General features: G+C 42.6%; 1 protein-coding gene across 2 annotated transcripts; it reads right to left on the bottom strand.

The window, feature by feature from the left end:
* Positions 1 to 1064: 1064 nt before the first annotated feature.
* LOC121800475 (UDP-N-acetylmuramoylalanine--D-glutamate ligase-like) lies at positions 1065 to 5295 on the bottom strand. 2 transcript variants are annotated; one of them, XM_042200044.1, is made up of 14 exons: positions 5168 to 5295; positions 4936 to 5058; positions 4684 to 4788; positions 4449 to 4592; positions 4137 to 4253; positions 3940 to 4044; positions 3718 to 3780; positions 3514 to 3640; positions 3170 to 3252; positions 2713 to 2929; positions 2455 to 2582; positions 2054 to 2360; positions 1664 to 1807; positions 1065 to 1406 (listed from the first exon to the last, which is right to left on the bottom strand). In XM_042200044.1, the coding sequence occupies exons 1-13, from the start codon at positions 5267 to 5269 to the stop codon at positions 1704 to 1706; spliced, it is 1725 nt and encodes a 574-aa protein (XP_042055978.1). In that variant the 5' UTR covers positions 5270 to 5295; the 3' UTR covers positions 1065 to 1406; positions 1664 to 1703. The 2 variants fall into 2 exon arrangements, with proteins under 2 accessions (XP_042055978.1, XP_042055979.1); XM_042200045.1 differs by lacking the exon at positions 4936 to 5058 and having other exon boundaries at positions 5168 to 5289.
* Positions 5296 to 19024: the final 13729 nt, after the last annotated feature.

Raw genomic sequence — 19024 nt, 5'->3', positions numbered from 1 at the left:
GCGCAGTTGGCACCGAGGAGATGTAGTGACCTTGAGGTCACGGGTACAAACCCCACCACCCGCTGGGAGACTTTCGGCCTTAATCCGCAAGCCAGTTCGAGCAGGATTAGTTGGATTCCGCCAAAAGGCAGATTCGATACACATGTGGTTAAATAGATTGGTTTGTTATATTAGCCCAGTTTAATATAATGGGTTCGTTAATAGCCCATTAATCTAATCGGGAGTTCATTAAATGCTAGTTATATTTATTTATTACAGTGTCGAGTATGATACTCCCTCCGTTCCTAATTAATTGTCACTATTTATTACAGTGTCGAGTATACAAAATATGAGTATAATACTCCCTCCGTTCCTGATTAATTGTCACTCTTTGACCAGACACGAGTTATAAGAAATGTAAAGAAAAGTGAGTTGAAAAAATTAGTGGAATGTGAGACCCACCTTTTTATATTGATTTTATAATAAAATGTGAGTGAACTGAGTTAGTGGAATGTGAGACCTATTTACCATTTATGATAAAAATGAAGTGTGACAATTATTGAGGGATTGAACGAAATGAACGGAGGGAGTAGTAGTTATTATGTGTAATAATAAATTTTTATTATAAATAAAAAATGAAATATTTATGGTGTTTGAAATTGACATAAATAATTAGAATTTAAAAATACGGACGCATTTCTTTTTCATTCGTCCTATAAAAACAGTCTATTTCCATTAATTGGAACGTTCCCCTCTACTCATTATCCATATATGTGAATTTATTTACAATTTATACCAATGGGGTTCACTATTAAACAATAATAATAATATGAGTCTCAATATCCACAAACAATATCTAACTATTTTTTTCTCTCTCCTGCTTACTAATTATGCATTAATTCTCATGCCGTCCCAAATATTTCTGTTTTTGTGGAACGAAGGGAGTATAATTAATGGGTAATAAAAAAATTACTCACACCGTCCTATAAAAATAGAGATATTTAGGATATCACATATTTTAATATATAATTAGTAAAATTAGAAAAAGAGTTATTCAAATATATTAGTGAAGAATGTAACACATGTCATTGCAGAAAAATATATTAACAAAAATAGAAGTAAAGTTTACAAGACCAGTTAAAATGAAAAAAAAAATATTTTTATAATGGATGTTACATAATTCATGGGCGAGGCTGCCCTAGAAAATGTTATTCTTGTCGAGAAAAAAAAAACAAAAATATCGGTAGTAGATGCGGTCGCTAATTTAATTAGGGAAGCTAGCAAAAGCACGAATTATTGGAGGGCTTGTATGTAAATAGTCTCCACTTGGGGCATGTGTTGTCGGGAAATTATGCAGCTAAAGAGGGCACAGCTTTCTCAGAGAATCTGCGCATTTTATAGGGCTGCTTTGGTAAAGTCGTCACCCCCTAGAATTCAAATTGCAGAGAATTTTCGAGCAATTTAATGGGGAAGTCTATAAAATACACAGATCATAACTAACGGTTAAAATTCTTAATATCTTGTCTCACGTCGGTTGGTGATGATCCTAGCTCATCTATAAAAGTATGTATAACACTCCCTTTACAAGGCCATTTCTACTCACCCCTTAAAAGGCCTTATAAGGGGAGGGTTATCCATACTTTCCAAAATGGAGTATATATATAACATTGATTCTGCAATTTACCTTAAAATCCTAGCGTCAACAAACGAGTCGATGGTCTCAACTACACCATGGATAGATCAAGCTCTTGAAAGAAGTTTCCTCTATGCTCAAAATTTATGAACTCATCAAAACTAGCACAACCTGGACTCAGTAATATGACATCCCCTGCATTGCAAAAACTAAACAATCCTCTTATATTCACCAAATTTAAAACAAAATTAATAATTTCATGCTTGCAGTTGGTGGTTAGGATGTAGCACAGTAGCAGAATTGTGGAAACCAAACCTAAGCTTCGTTTATTTTCATGTACAAACTACTGAAGTATTCTTTGAATTCTTTTGTAGTAAAAGAGAGTGAATTTCCATTTGAATTCAATATAGACTTGCATTAGTTTTGGATGCATGATTCTACCAGGTTTTGCCATGTTCTTTGCTAAGCTCACAGCGCCCTTAAGATCTTTTGCTTGTAAACAAGGAATGGCTAGACCATGAGACGATAGAGTGTCTTGGATCAGTGCTCCTGAAGAACCAAACTTGATAACAATGAAGATGTACGAGGCCAGGCACGAATGATGATTTACGGAGAAGATGATTTTGACAGCTTCAGTGAAATGAGAATGTTGAAGTAGAAATGAATCACTTACAGTGACAACACCTCGGTGGTTTTTCAATGGCTCTATCAGATGCTCGAAACCATTAGAACCTTGGGCGTCCAACATCTGGAAATAGCAATGGAAAATGTCACCGATTGATAAAAAAATTGGTGTGCAGTCATAGCTTGTGTGGAAATAGAGTCGGAGGCAAATGCATCACCTTTGAAAGACCACCAAGCAAAACCACTGCCTTCTTTTCTTTGAGACCAGTCAAGCCAGCATATGTTGCTTCGACATTGGTTGCCTTGCTATCATCTACCCAAGTTACTCCATTACCATCTTCATGAACTGAAACAGGATGTCAGGTATAGACCGAAACTATTTGAAATGAGAAAAATTGATCACAGACAATCACTCTAAAATATCAGAGTAATTCTAAACGAGCCTTAGAAATACTCTAGAGGATGATGGTGTTTACCAATTTGCATTCTATGAGGTGGAGCTTTTAATCTATCAATTGTTAAACTGATGGCTGCAGTATCAATTCCAACGTCCAACCCAATAACAGATAATGCAGCAATAGCAGCATTGTAGTAATTGTGTGTTCCAACAGCCTTCATTGCATTCAATGGCAACTGCGAGAGAAGCCCAATTCCGGGGACGTTGAAGTTGGCTACTTTCTGCTCCATGTCAACCTTTCACATGTTGGCAAGAAGAAGATAAATTTCACCAAACAGAAACTGATCAAGCTGTACCTACAATGCAAAGTGGAACCATGACCATCATATTTCTATAACAGTCCAACATGGAAGATGACCAATATGTATCTTCTAAGATACACAGATAAAAAAGACTGCATGCTGCCAGAAATGCTGAAACAAGAAAATCACTGTCACGTGAAAAATGCACCAAAATGGAGTTCAAATTTTCCTTACTTTAATACCAGGATAAGCACCAATCCAGGCAAACATATATTCATTTCCATGACTAGCAATGGCATCAGTTATATATGGATTTCCTGTAGACATGAAAAAATGTTACACATCATGTGCATACACATACACTTACACTAACACTTACACATAGACATGATGTACAATTTGGACAAGATATTGAGATAGTAACATTAAAATATTTTATTTGCTTTCAACAGTTGATGAGTTAACATATCACTCAATAAATCTTTAATTAAGTCAAACCAATGCCTAGAGCTGTCTATAATACTTAAACAAAACGGTAAGCAGGAAAATAGTGGAAAAGAAGGAATTTTGTTTCATACCCATGGGAAGAATGGCAATCTTTCTGCCACTCATGTGGGAAAGTACACGGCACTTGATCATGGAATAATTAGTCATAGACTTGTGTCTCTCTAGGTGATCAGGAGTGAGATTTAAGATCACAGAAACCTGAAGTTAATAATGTGAGAAAACTCGAGTGAAGTACAGTTACAGTAAGAACGAAAAACCACACGAATTCTACTTACCGAAGGCGAGAAGAACTTGTTTGGAATTTCAAGCTGATAGCTGCTTACTTCCACTACAGCAGCCTAGAACGATGGAAACAAGATGTGGCTACTTTTAGAAGGATCCAACTTCAAAGTCAAGAAATTCAAAATATTGTTGCATGTTGAGTAAAACACTGACCAGCTGCAGCATTCTGCAGTTGATACAGTCTTACAGATAAAATAAGTTAAGTTCTTTCTTACCTGGTAAGGTTCTTGAGGTGATAACAAGCACTCAAAAGCTGCTTCTGAGAGAGGAATACCAAGGTTTCCCCCAACAAATGTTCTGATGTTGGAATGGTTGAGCATCTGTGTCCCGTAATTGGTATATTATCAAAAAGGAATAACACAATAAAGTTTGTACATAAAAGCATGAAAGCATAAACAAAGAAAATAGGAACCTGTCCGGCGAAAGTGGCCACAGTAGATTTTCCATTAGTTCCTGTGACAGCTAAAACCTTTGTGCACTGAGGGAGAACTTCAGCAGCAAAATCCAACTCAGATATCACACGCTTTCCCTTCATTCAAAACAAAAGAATCACGCATGCCCCATGATTCGACCCAACAATCTTAAAGCAATATGAATAAAGTAGAGACACAAAAGCAGATGGAAGAACTCGCACAAGCACAAACAAATATAGATATTTCAAGAAATTATCTAAGATACAAGTCTCCTGCCAAGATAGAATCTTTGAACATTAGATTGAGCTTACAGATTGCAACAAAGATGCTAGGCAATAATTTTCCAGAGCAACTCCATGGGAAACAACTATGAGATCAGCCTCGTCAAATAACTCATGATCAAAACAACCAAGAATTGTCTTCAAACGACCATCTTTAACATTGAAAATAGTTTGCTGCAGTTAGAATACACTTGCATCAAGACATATAAAGCAAAAACAATCAACTAGAAGATCACTGAAGTCCGAAATCAATGCCGCAGCATACCTCCAGCGGTTTCAACGTCTCATTCTGGTCAAGGGCGAGAACTGAAGCACCTCTAGCAAGAGCAAGTTTAGCCGCTGCAATCCCAGACTTCCCCAATCCTATAATCTACAGTTCAAACCCATTCCTCAAGTAAAGAAACTAGCCATATTTTAATTTTGATTTCAGTTCTATATAAACTGATTAAAAGTAATAAGAATTAGCTAAAAATGGACATGCATTGCTAAACCTAGAAATGCAGCTAGTAAAATTCACCATAGCAGCTCTGTTTTTGACACTCAACACAAATATTAACTCCTCACCACGCAGATATAGAATCACCTTGGTTTTACTCCCAAACGTACCAAACGTCATAATAATGCATCGTAGAAAGCCAAACTTTCAGGTAGGCATAAAATCAAACAGTTAGAATAGATTTTAAAGCCGCCCATTATTTTAGGAGTAGTAATTAAAACCCAAGATATCAAAGAACAATGAGCAGGCATACAGCAACTGATTGCCCTTGGAGATCATATTTGGGAATGGAAGCTTCAATTTTTGGGCGGAATTCTCCCTCCAGTAAAAGGCTTCTTCCGGAAGTTGCAAGCATCGTGACTCATGAGCTCAACATTTGCTGAGGCGCAAAAAATTGTTTTATGAAGAAGTGCTTTCTCAAAAAGGTCTTGTTAAAAAGTAACGGACTCCAAGAAAAAAGGATAACTTCAGAGCATCCACAATAGCGGCGCTAGGCGGTGCGCTAGGCGATCTATTGCAGCCGCCTAACGGATTTCGTGAAAAAAAACCGCCTAGCGCTCGGCGGTTCCGCGGCGCTAGGCAGTGCGCTAGGCGATCCGCTAGGCGCTATTGCAGCGTCCGGATCGCCTAGCGCACCGCCTAGCGCGAATTTTTTAAAAAAAATTTCGAAACACTATATATACGCGACTTGCCCGTCATTTTCATTCGCACCACTTGTATTAACGAGTACTCTCTCTATCTAAAATTCTGTACAAGATCAATAACGGTAAATGGATCTCAACAAGGAGCCTACTTCAGGGAGTAGCGGATCTCAAACTCCCCCGATCCCCGTGGGAGGTGGATGGAGTCAGATGCACCCGAGTCAGATGCACCCATACTACAACATGTACCCGTGGCAGCAGATGATGCCCGGGATACCAGCGGGGGGAGTCTGCCGGGGGTGTTTCCGGCGATGTCGGGGTGGGCACCCAGTGTCCAGATGCCGGGGTGGGCACCCGGGATGCAGATGATGCCCGGGGGGTACCAGCGACGCAGGGGATGCCCGCGACACAGGGGACGCCGGGGGACGTCTATTGCCCCACATCGACGCCAACGGAGGCTGCGCCTCCGGCCCAGTTTGACACTTTCTCCTTCGATGACTTGGGGATAGATCTTTCCGGTGTTCCGGATGCTCCCGTTCAAACGGGGGGCGCAGGGCGGGGTCGGGGCGCCCCAAAGAAGAAAGGCAAGGGGAAAAGGGTCGGCGAGCCCTCGCAGCCGGGTGAGGACGACAACGCGGTACGGAGGAGGTGGACGGACGCGGAGAACGTCGCGCTGTCCAAGGCGTGGGTGAGTGTTTGCGACGATCCTCTCGTTTCGAACAACCAGAGGATCGTCAACTTGTGGGGCAAGATAGCAGCAGCCTACCAGAGGTTTTGCCCGGAGGGGAGGCCAGGCAATGGGGAGGATTGCCGGAAGGGGTGGGACCGAATCAGGGGTGCGGTCTCCCGATTTTCGTGCTTGTACACCAACGCCCTCCGCATGATGAGCAATGGCCAAACGGAGGACGACTGCAGGAGGATAGCGGAGAAAGCCTTCCTCCTGAAGGGGGTGTACAAGGAATTCACCTACTGGAACTGCTATCTTGTGCTGAACGACTCCGAGAAGTTCCGAGTAGGTGTCGACTCTGGCTGGCCGAAGAAGCAACGGTTGAACTATTCCGGTGATTTCAGCGGCAGTAGCGGTGGTTCCCACGACCTCCCAGAGACGGCCCAGGAGGTCCCGACCCCTCATTCGTTTGCTCGACGTACTCGCCCGGTTGGGCACATGAGGGCTCAACGGGAGGCGATGGGGGTCGCCGGGGGTTCATAGGAGGTCCAGTCGGCATCCCCCCTTGGCCAATCCACAACGGATCTTCGCGCGTCAACAAACGCGCGCTCAGATGGTCAAGACGATGGCCGAATGGCGGGCGGCGGTGGACCCCGTGGAGAAGAGTTTGCTTCAAACATTGCTCCTGAGCATGCAGGAGGATTTGGAGGCGGCACGGAGGGAGACCGGTGGCGGCGGCGGCGGCGGCGGCGGCGGCGGCGATGGTGGCGACAGCGACGGAGGCGGCGACGACGGAGACGAGGAGTGAATTGACACTCCTTTTTATTATTGTATTTTTTTTAAAATTAATGTATTTTTTTAAAATATTTAACTTTTTTAAATTTTAATATTATTATTAAACTCATATTTTGTAAATTAATAGTGATGTGGATATTATGTGGCTAGGCTATGGCTGGGCTATTGCTGAGCTATTTGCTTGTTTTGATGATGTGGCAGGAGGATTTTTAGTGCTGATGATGTGGCAGTGGCTAGGCTATGGCTGGGCTATTCCTATTGTGGATGGCCTAAAAAGGTAAACAAAATAGCTAATTTTTTACATTTTAAAGATACCTTCTCAAAATAAAAGAATGGATAATACCTCCTCAAATACCATTTCCATTAAAGCATAAAATTTTATGAAAAAAGGTAAATATAATAGTTATTTCTCTTTACTTCTCCATTTACATTCTCCCTTAGAGATGCTCTAACACATAAAGCATTAATAATTTTGTGCTAACTTACTTTTTCAAACTAAGGAAAACTATAATGTACTACCATTGATTACAACCATTTTTATAGTACTTTTGTAGAAAAGCTTATCGGAAAGTAATTATCACGAATATACTAAATCAAACAAAATTTGGCAAAATAAATACTCACTCCGTCTACAAAAAATAGAGCACATTTGTCATTTTTTATTATCTATGAAAAATAGAGCATATTTAAAAAATAAAAGTTTTCAACAACCCCTCTCTTATTAATAATATGGACCACACATTCCACTAATACTATTTTTCTCTTACTTTTTCTCTTACTTTTTCTCTCTTACTAATAATATAGACCCACATTCCACTAACACTACTTCTCTTTTACTTTTTTCCCTTCTTTCTTACTTTACCAATTTCACATTAAAATCCATGACATTCACAATGTGTCTTATTTTTTGTGGACGGATGGAGTATAAGTTATCAAATTGAATCTCTGGCAAAAAAAATTTTGGTTAACAGAGTAATGGTAAATGGTATCTGGGTGGGGTACTTGTCCCAATAATAGGCACCTCATAGGTGAAATGGGACGGTTGGCTCAAGAATAGACATCTCGAATGATGAAATAATTGGTCCCAAGATATAGAGACTAAAGGATACTAAGGAACGGATCGAGTTTCTGACTATTTCGTTAAGATATACAAGTCACATACTATTCCACCACCCCATTCGGATTTGAATTGCTCGTACTTCATTCGTTTTGAGTTGGCAAGTCCAATCACACTACTGAGTCTGATATACTCCATCCGTCTCATAAAAATATGGGCAATTGAAACGACACACGAATTAATACGCAATTGGTAAAGTTAGAGTAGAAGAATGATAGTCAAATTAGTGTTAGTGGATAGTGAGACCCACATTATTATTAGTGTTTAATGAGTTGTAATGGTAGGCCATAGTGGTATAAGTTGTAAATAAATTTATGTATTTTGGCAACAAGTTAGAACAACTTTTCATAAATGGAAATGCCGATATTATTATGGATTGGAAGAAAATTAAAAATCCACATATTTTTATGGGACGAAGAGAATATAACGTGCCTTCTTGAGACATTAAAATAAATTTTTAACTTTTATACAAACAATTATATTTAAATATGTGAGATATTAGTTGGAATTTAATAAGCTACACTAAATAAGATTTACTTATACTCCAATACAAGATACTATTAATATCAAACTTATTCTTATATCAAACCGCATAATAATTATGTAATGCCCTAAGTAATATATATATATATATATATATATATATATATATATATATATATATATATATATAGGGGAGCGTTATTCTCCTTTTCACATCTTAGATCATTTTTCCTTCTTAATATTACGCGTTAGATCTAAGGCATCAACGGATCAGATTGATTCTATAAAACTGGTTCCGTGTTGCATTATAGAAGGTGGTTGTATGCATTACATGGTTATTATTGACATTTGACGGAAAAGTAACTGCCACATTTTGGTATCTGCAAATAATGCACCACATGGTCACGAGTAATGCATATAATTGACTATATAATGCACAATATGTGAACTGCAATGCATACGAATAAGATGTACCATGTTATGATGTTTGGACACACGTTTCTTGTTTCCCCTAAGGGTTTAATAAGCTTAGGGGCTAGGGTATAGTACGTAGACACGTATGTAATCTTCACATGGTAACGAGTAATGGATATAATTGACTATATAATGCACAATTTGTGAACTGCAATGCATACGAACAAGATGTGCTGTGTTATGATGTTTGACACACGTTTCTTGTTTCCCCTAAGGGTTTAATAAGCTTAGGGGCTAGGGTATAGTACGTACGCATTAATAACAAATTATAAAACGATACGAATAATTCACCAAATTGTCACGAGTAATGGATGTTATTAACTATATAATGCACAATATGTGAACTGCAATGCATACGAATAAGATGTACCATGTTATGATGTTTGACACACGTTTCTTGTTTCCCCTAAGGGTTTAATAAGCTTAGGGGCTAGGGTATAATACGTAGACATTACTAACAAATTGTTGTTATTGGAATATACGTATGTGCATTATTTGATTTAGGTAGTGCATTATGTAGCTGTTAATTGTCATTATCTCAATATATTATGCATTATTAGAGGTATTGTGTATATGGGTTAATCAACGGATTGAAGATTACATACGTGCATTTAGTAATGTCTACGTACTATACCCTAGCCCCTAAGTTTATTAAACCCTTAGGGGAAACAAGAAACGTGTGTCAAACATCATAACATGGTACATCTTATTCGTATGCATTGCAGTTCACATATTGTGCATTATATAGTTAATAACATCCATTACTCGTGACAATTTGGTGAATTATTCGTATCGTTTTATAATTTGTTATTAATGAGTACGTACTATACCCTAGCCCCTAAGCTTATTAAACCCTTAGGGGAAACAAGAAACGTGTGTCAAACATCATAACACAGCACATCTTGTTCGTACGCATTGCAGTTCACAAATTGTGCATTATATAGTCAATTATATCCATTACTCATTACCATGTGAAGATTACATACATGTCTACGTACTATACCCTAGCCCCTAAGCTTATTAAACCCTTAGGGGAAACAAGAAACGTGTGTCAAACATCATAACACAGCACATCTTGTTCGTATGCATTGCAGTTCACATATTGTGCATTATATATGCAATTATATGCATTACTCGTGACCATGTGGTGCATTATTCGTAGCGGTTTCCAGCCATTATTAGATTACTATTGTACCCCCATAATGCACAAAATAGGACAAATAATGCAACACGAGATTAATTACCCAATGTTGATCTTGACCGTCCATTTCTCTAATCTAATGGCTGATATTAAGAAGGAAAAAAGAGGAAATATAGGAAAAGGAAATGAATACATGTCACGCCCGCATTTCCTAAGGATAGGAAGTACGGTGGACCGCGACTAGGGGAGGAATAAAGAAGCGGGGAAGAAAGGGGGAGAACAAGAATACTTGACCCAAAACATTTAATAGAAGGAAGTTCACTTCAAAACATTGTACTGTGACGACATTACTGTAATTAAAGTAATCAGAGTTAAATAAAAACATTGTATCGGATTACAAAGCAGCGGAAAGACCAAGAGGTAGATAATGTCGAGTATGACGACACGACACCATCCGGAAACCAAGTGAGACACCTTTTGACCTTAACTGCTCAACATCCGTCATCCCCATCGCCGCTCAACCTGCACATTAAGAAAACAACATGCAGGGCTGAGTACTTGATGCACTCAGTGGACACACGCCAAAATCATAGTTTGTCATGCCATAACAGTGCAACCTTGGGGTTTTGAGTGTAAAGAAAATAACCCAAGTACACTAAAATATATTTCACAAATTCGACTGCGCAGTCATTTTCAGATATTGCCACCCTTATTTCCACCATCATACACTATCTGATCCAACGGGTGACAAGGGGCGTGGCCACACCCCAGGTCAACTAGACCGGCCAACTTGCTCTCAGATGGCTCCCGGTCTCGTGTACACTAGCCTGAGGGTTCGCAGCCCTACAGACCCGAATTCGATTAAACATATGTGGTAAACCACTTCAGATAGGTTTCAAAGTAAAACAGTTGGCAAGACAAACAGTTCACCTCCATAAAAACATTTCCGGAACAAAGTCCGTATTAAAGAGATCCCATAGTATAGTAGGATAGGAAAGCCCACCTCAATTGCTTAGCTTTTAAACAGTTTCCTTCTTCAACCACAATTGCCTCGCAAAAGTTCACCCTTTTTGAAAGATAAATGAGAATCATGATTAGACTCAGGGAAGACGAGACTTAGTCAACAATGCATGTTTTCTACGTGGATGACTTCAATATCTAGCACGTTACACAAACACACACTTAACAACATCTTATAAGTCAATCACACAAAATCACACGTCCGAAACACACCACGCACGCACCCGACACGCATACCACGTACCCAAGACACGCACACGACTCGCACACGACACACACACAACTCTCACACCCCCGGCATACCCTTACTGCACAAACGGCTCACTTGGCTCGGAAAAGGTTCGGAAAAAGGCTCGGCGTCTCGGCCTGGCTCGGTACCCTCGGCCGGCTGTCTCGGTCCTGGCCGAGCCTGGCTCGGTTGCTGTCTCGGCGTTTCGGCCTGGCTCGGTGTCTCGGCCGCCTGGCTCGGTACCTCGGCCGGCTGTCTCGGCCGCCTGGCTCGGTCCTGGCTCGGCACCTCGTCCGGATGTCTCGGCCGTCTGGCTCGGTACCTCGGCCGCCTGTCTCGGCACCTGGCCGGGCACATGTCTCGGCACCTGGCTCGGCACATGTCTCGACGTCTGGCTCGGTACCTCGGCCGCCTGTCTCGGCACCTGGCTCGGCACATGTCTCGGCGTCTGACTCGGCCCTGGCTCGGCACCTGTCTCGGCACCTGACTCGGCACCTGTCTCGGCACTGACTCGGCCCTACTTTCCCCCAACCAACGATTCTCAAACCTTATACGACATTCACAACACACATTCTACATCCCAAAACACACCCGAAAACATGAGATCAAACCTCCAAAACTCTCCACTACACCACCCTAGGCCAAACCCTAAGTCTCTCGGCCAACACACACAAACCACCCGAACCAAACGCTAATTCCTCCGAGCCATCCCCTGGCCAATCACACCCACATACATCACAATATCAAAACACCCAGATTCACACCCATTGCACAAAAATACATCACCCAGAAACGTACATCTCGCAGAACTGCGCAGTTTACTTACAAAAATCATTATAAAATCATCCGACGTCCAATGAAGCTGAAATTTACACACCACACAGAAGACACACCCAAGTTTATACAGTTAAAATTTCGTACTAAAAAGAGATCGTTTGATCAGTCAAAAAGGGGTCGGAACCCACTGCCAGTCACCACCAAAAACATACTCAACATAAACACATAGCCACAAATCCTATTCAGCATCTAAAACACTCGAATTCGTCCTAAATGCATGTGGTTCGGAATTGGTATGAGTTAGGGTCTTGGGTTACCTTTCCCGGAGAGTTCAAATGTAGTTCGAAAGCCTTCCCTACTCCGACTCCAATTCGGTACGAGAGAGAGTAACACCTTGACGAATCCAAGAAATCGATGAGAGGGAGTGAGTGGAAAAAGAGAACCGAGAGGGAGAAAGAGAGAAACCTTACCGGTGTTGAGAACAATTGCGAGAGAGAAGAGAGAACGAGTGATGGTGAGAGGGAGAGATTGAGAGAGTAGATAGTTTTCTATTTTGGATCGGTTGTGAGGAGTGGGGAGGTTGAGAAAATAGTGGGGAGAGGGAGAGAAGGTTTCGAAAAAAAAGAGAGGGAGAGGGAGAGAAAATTAGCTAATTAAGATATTTAATTCATAAATTAATTAATTATCCCAATTACACATTGCTTAGGTAAAAACATAACCACAAAAATAATATAAACCAAATAAGACTTTCCAAACCATATCTTAAACAAGATATTCACAAAAAAAAAAATCAAACCTTACTTAAAAAGATAAAATTCTATTTTTTTTTTCGGATACTACATTCCTCCCACCTTAAAAAAAATTTCGTCTCGAAATTTGCCTAGATCACTCAAACAGCTCCGGAAACTTCTCTCTCATCTTATCTTCTAATTCCCATGTTGCTTCTTCGACTCCATGATTCCTCCACCGTACCTTCACCGAAACAATTGACTTATTCCTCAATTCTTGCACCCTTCGATCCAAAATGGCCTCGGGCTTCTCCTCATAACTTAGGTCGGGATTTAGGACCATCATCTCTTCTTGGTGAACTATGTGGGTGGGGTCAAACACGTACTTCCTCAATTGTGACACATGGAAGACGTTGTGCACATTCCCAAAGCTTGGTGGTAGGGCCAATCTGTATGCTACCGCGCCGACTCTATCCAAAATCTCGTACGGACCGATAAATCGGGGTCTCAGCTTTCCTTTCACTCCAAAACGAATTATTCCTTTAGAAGGGGAAACTTTCAGAAAGACCTTTTCTCCGACTTCGAAATGTAAATCGGTCCTCCGAACATCAGCATATGATTTCTGTCGGTCCTGTGCCTCCTTGATCCTCCCACGGATTTGTCGGACAATCTCTATCATCTCTTCTACAGAGTCTGGTCCGAGAATTCTTCTCTCACCCACTTCATCCCAATAAAGTGGCGATCTACACTTCTTTCCATACAATGCCTCATATGGAGCCATCTTGATAGTCGCCTGGTAACTATTATTGTACGCGAACTCAACCAATGGCAACACTTCTTCCCAACCCCAGCCTCGATCTAGCACCACGGCTCGCAGCATATCCTCTAAGGCTTGAATCGTTCTCTCTGACTGCCCATCGGTTTGTGGGTGGAAGGCAGTACTAAAATTCAACTTAGTCCCCAACTCGCGCTGCATGCTCGTCCAAAATCTAGAAGTGAATTTAGTGTCGCGATCGGATGTAATTGTCGTTGGTACTCCATGCAAGCGTATAATCTCCCGCACATATATCTTTGCCAACTGGCTGGATCCATATGTAGCACGAACCGGTACAAAATGAGCAGATTTGGTGAGACGATCTATAATCACCCAAATCACAGTGTTTCCTCGCTGGGATTTTGGCAGTCCTATCACAAAGTCCATTGCAATATGTTCCCACTTCCATTCTGGAATCTCAAGGGGTTGCAATCTCCCATAGGGCCGTTGGTGTAGCGCCTTTACTTGTTGACATGCTAGGCATCTCTCCACAAAAGCTGCAACATGCTTTTTCATACCGTTCCACCAAAATTGCCTCTTCAAGTCTTGATACATCTTGGTGCTTCCTGGGTGTGCAGCGTATGGGGTTTCATGTGCTTCTCTCATGATTTCGATCCTCAGGCCTTCATCCTTAGGCACACACAACCTTCCCTTGTATGTGAGACCATTATCCGCTGCCTCGTGAAAGTTTCCAAGTTCACCCGCCCTCACTTCTGAGCGAATCTTTTCTAGTAACGTATCTCGCCGTTGAGCTTCCACAATTCTGGCTCTTAAGTCGGGTTCCATCACCAACGTGGCTACTATTCCTTCCACAGTCTCGGGCATTCTCACTACTTCCAACCGCATCTTACTGAACTCTTGGATTAGACTCTCCTCGGTAGTAAGAAAGGTGGCCAGCTGAGATTGAGACTTCCTACTAAGAGCATCGGCCACTACGTTTGCTTTTCCCGGATGGTAATTTATACCACAATCGTAGTCCTTCACCAACTCGAGCCACCTACGCTGGCGCATGTTCAACTCCTTTTGCTCAAAGAAGTACTTTAGACTCTTATGGTCCGTGTATATCTCACAACGGACTCCATAGAGATGATGTCTCCAGATCTTCAGTGCATGTACCACGGCTGCCAGTTCTAAGTCATGTGTCGGATAGTTCAGCTCATGGGGCTTCAATTGTCTCGATGCATATGCAATCACTTTCCCCTTCTGCATAAGCACACATCCAAGTCCCACCTTCGACGCATCCGTATACACCGCATAGTCAGTCCCTGACTCCGGCACAGCTAGAATTGGTGCGGTGGTCAATTTCTCCTTCAACAACTGAAAGCTCGCCTCACATTCTGGTGTCCAAATCATCTTGACTCCCTTTTTCAGTTGTTGTGTCATTGGCCTTGCTATCTTCGAGAATCCCTCAATGAATCTTCGATAATAGCCCGCCAGTCCTAAGAAGCTTCGAATTTCATTTTGTGTAGAAGGCGACTTCCATTCCTGCACCGCTTCCACCTTGGCCGGGTCTACGCGGATTCCATCTGAGGTTACTACATGTCCAAAAAAATTCACTTCCTTGAGCCAAAACTCGCATTTACTGAACTTGGCATATAGTTTCTCGTCCCTTAGAGTTGCTAGGACGGTTCTCAAGTGCTCTTTGTGCTCCTCCACGTTCTTCGAGTAAACGAGCACATCATCGATGAAAACTAGGACAAACCGATCCAAATATGGATGGAACACGCGATTCATAAGGTCCATGAACACTGCCGGGGCGTTCGTCAGTCCAGAAGGCATCACAACGAACTCATAATGACCATACCTTGTTCGAAAAGCCGTCTTGGGTACATCTTCTCGCCGAACCCTCAGCTGATGGTACCCAGACCTCAAATCCATCTTAGAGAAGACTCCTGCCCCTCGAAGTTGGTCAAACAAGTCTTCTATCCTTGGTAGTGGATACTTGTTCTTCAGTGTCAGTTTGTTTAGCTCTCGATAGTCGATGCACATCCTCATCGTTCCATCCTTCTTCTTTACAAACAACACTGGTGCTCCCCATGGCGACACGCTAGGTCTAATGAATCCCAATTCCAGTAGCTCTTGTAGTTGCACCTTAAGCTCCTCCAACTCCTTTGGCGCCATCCTATAAGGTGCTTTGGATATTGGTGCCGATCCGGGCTCCAGATCGATCGTGAATTCTACCTGCCTGTCGGGTGGGGGTCCCGGCAAAGCATCGGGGAAGACATCGGGATATTCACTCACTATCGCCACATCTTCTATCTTCCTGTCTTTCTTCTCCTCCCCATTCAAATAAACAAGGTACGCTGGACATCCCTTCCTCATCATTGTAGTGGCTTGCAGCGCGGAGACAATGGACTTGCGTCGGCTCATTGAGATTCCGTAAAACTTCGTCGGCTCTTTTCCTGGGGTTTCAAACGAAATTTCCCTTTCTCTACAATGAAGGGTAACGTGGTTCTCCGCTAACCAATCCATACCTAAGATTATGTCTACACTCCCCATCGTCATTACTTGCAAATTAAGAGCCAATAAACTGAGTTCACCTATTCCAAAGTTCACACTCGCACAAGATCGGGATATATCTATAGTCCCGCCTACAGGTGAGGTCACACTCATAGTGGGTTCGGTCTTAATAGTAGGTAATCTTAAAGTATCCACACAAGCAGTTGATATAAAGGAATGCGATGCACCCGTATCAAACAAGACAACTATAGGCATGTTGAGAAGTGTGCCCATACCTGCCAAATTTCCTTGTCCAAAGGTTTCTTGCCCGCTTGCCGGTTGTTTCCCCTTCAAGGCGTAGGCCCTTGCTTGCGACGGCAGTCCTTGGCGGCGTTGTTGCGGTTGAGGTGCAGGTAGTGCCTGGGATGGTGGACGGAAGCCTAACTGGTTCTGGCTCGTTCCCGTTCCCATGTTCTTATTTGGGCAACTTCGGAAGTAATGGCCACTTCCACCACAGCTGAAACACCTGGGGTCTCGATACTCTCCGGTGTGGTACTTGAAGCACCTTCCACATTGAGGGTTCCTCGGCGGAAAGTTTGCCCTCGGGTGATAGGTATTCTGTCTCCCGCCATTGTAGGGTAGGTTCCTCATGAGTTGTGGCCTCTTGCCACCATACTGAGTTTGATCACCATCCCACCTCCTCTTCCCTTGATGACTTGGCTGAGCTTGTAGGGGTGTCGCGTTTGTTGTCGCCACTACTCTTGGTTTAGGGAGTGCATCTTCCACGTCCAGTGCACAAGTCAAGATCTCCGAGTAGGAGAGTTCTCCTCGGCTAGCCAAAGCGGCCTTTATCTCATCTTTGAGCCCGGCCCGGAACTTCACCGCCCATTTCTCGTCGGTGTCCATCAACTCAGGCGCATATCGTGCCATCTGCGCGAGGGCTCGGTCGTACTCGGTTACAGTCATTCGGCCTTGGCTCAGCGTGTGGAATTCTACCACCTTGGCCCGTCTGTACGTCTTTGGGACATATTTGTTATCAATCTCCACTTTAAACTCCTCCCATGATAGCGCTTCCAGGCATGCAGGATTCATAGTTCTTTGCCGAGTCTCCCACCAGTAATCGGCAGCACCTGATAGTTGAAAGGTGGCGCAAGCAATGCGCTCCTTATCTGTACACTCCATGACCCTGAAAATACGCTCGAGGCCGCGTATCCACTCCTCAGCTTTTGATGGATCTCCTTGTCCATCGAATTTAGGGGGGTTCTGCCTGGAGAACGTCACTATGAATCTTTCCTGCTGAGGCGGGGGTGGAGGTGGTGGTGGAGGCGGTGGTGGAGGTGGTGCCTCAGCGTTGGGTCCTTGTCGTGGGTGGCGTCCACGTCTTGGCGGCATTCTGATTCAATATCCATAAAGTGTTACTACAAATATCATCCACAATTACCACCTTCTCAAAAATTTCTCAAAAGAAAAACTTCGTGTGGTTCAAGATACAACACATAGGATATAAATCAAATCCAAATCCTCATTAAAAGAAAGAAGGTTAAACGTTGTTTCACAAGAGCAGTTCACACTAAAAGTAAAAACTAAAAAGACATCGAACTATTTTATTTCTAGACTACGACTCGATCATCTTCATCCATAGGCCCTTCCTCCGGATCTTCGTCATCGTCCTCCTCGGAATTCCCTTGCGGAGCCACCTCGGGTTCCTCCTCATAGTCATCTTCAAACCCTTGCTCACCCTCGTACATGCTCACGTACTTGTCCTGATACACGATCCTCTCTTGCACATCCTGTGGGGGCTGCTCCTCGCGAGAGTCTACCAGTGCACAATACACGGCCTTCCGAAAGCCAGCCATGTCGCCCACCATGTCATCGGTACGTGTACCTCCTCGCCGTTCTTTCAGCCCACTCCTTCCAGCTGTCAGGGAGCAATTCTATTAGCTTCTCAATGCCGTCATGCTCCGTCACTCCGAACTCCTGAGCTGCCCTCCAGAGGGTGTCGAAGTGTGCTACGAACTCGATCAACGGTATGTGATCCTTCTTCCGATACACTCTATACTCTCTGAGCACCCTCTGTGCCCTAAGTCTATCACGATCACTCCGTCGCGGGGTTCGGATCATACGTGCCATCTAAAAAAAACAATCGCCTCGCGTATAAATACAGAGGCATAACCGAAGAAGAGAAAGATGTGTAAAAGCAGACGTATCGCTACTCTAACTCCAACCCGTTGGTGTTCAAAAGCCTAAAATTCTTATCTACTATTGGTCCAAGAAGCACTAGTGAAAACCTCTTACGTCTAAATTCAATCATTCAAAAGGCCAACACATTCTCACATAACAAGCTCACCTCAACATTCACGTCATCATATCATCACACATCAGCCACATGCTTTCATATAAATTCGACACAAACAACAATTCATAACTCAAATAATTTCCAACTTTTCACATCAATTTGCACCCTTCTACATGCACCAACATTTACTTAAACTTTCCAAAAATCCAAAATTTTTCATTACCTCATTTCAGGTTGAGTGCGACGAGTCGGATGTTGAGCCAGTGACACTTTTGAAAACTTACTCAATTATTTATTTTGATCCAGGGATACAAACTAGATCAAGACAGAAAAAGACTCTTGGATCCAGTGCAGAAAGAAAACTGCGCTCTGATACCACACTGTCACGCCCGCATTTCCTAAGGATAGGAAGTACGGTGGACCGCGACTAGGGGAGGAATAAAGAAGCGGGGAAGAAAGGGGGAGAACAAGAATACTTGACCCAAAACA

This window comes from Salvia splendens, chromosome 4 (assembly GCF_004379255.2).
Source record: "Salvia splendens isolate huo1 chromosome 4, SspV2, whole genome shotgun sequence".
Taxonomy (NCBI): Eukaryota; Viridiplantae; Streptophyta; class Magnoliopsida; order Lamiales; family Lamiaceae; genus Salvia; species Salvia splendens.
The sequence above is the reverse complement of the archived record's forward strand: the minus strand, read 5'-3'. Positions and strand labels throughout refer to the sequence as shown.

Excerpts from the sequence above, each read along its gene's own strand:
- LOC121800475 (XM_042200044.1), bottom strand. The coding sequence starts at position 5,269 with ATGCTTGCAACTTCCGGAAGAAGCCTTTTACTGGAGGGAGAATTCCGC. Across the intron at positions 3,781-3,939 it reads CACCTCAAGAACCTTACCAG|GCTGCTGTAGTGGAAGTAAG; the intron begins GTAAGAAAGAAC and ends CCATCGTTCTAG. Across the intron at positions 1,808-2,053 it reads AAAGAACATGGCAAAACCTG|GGGATGTCATATTACTGAGT; the intron begins GTAGAATCATGC and ends TTTGCAATGCAG.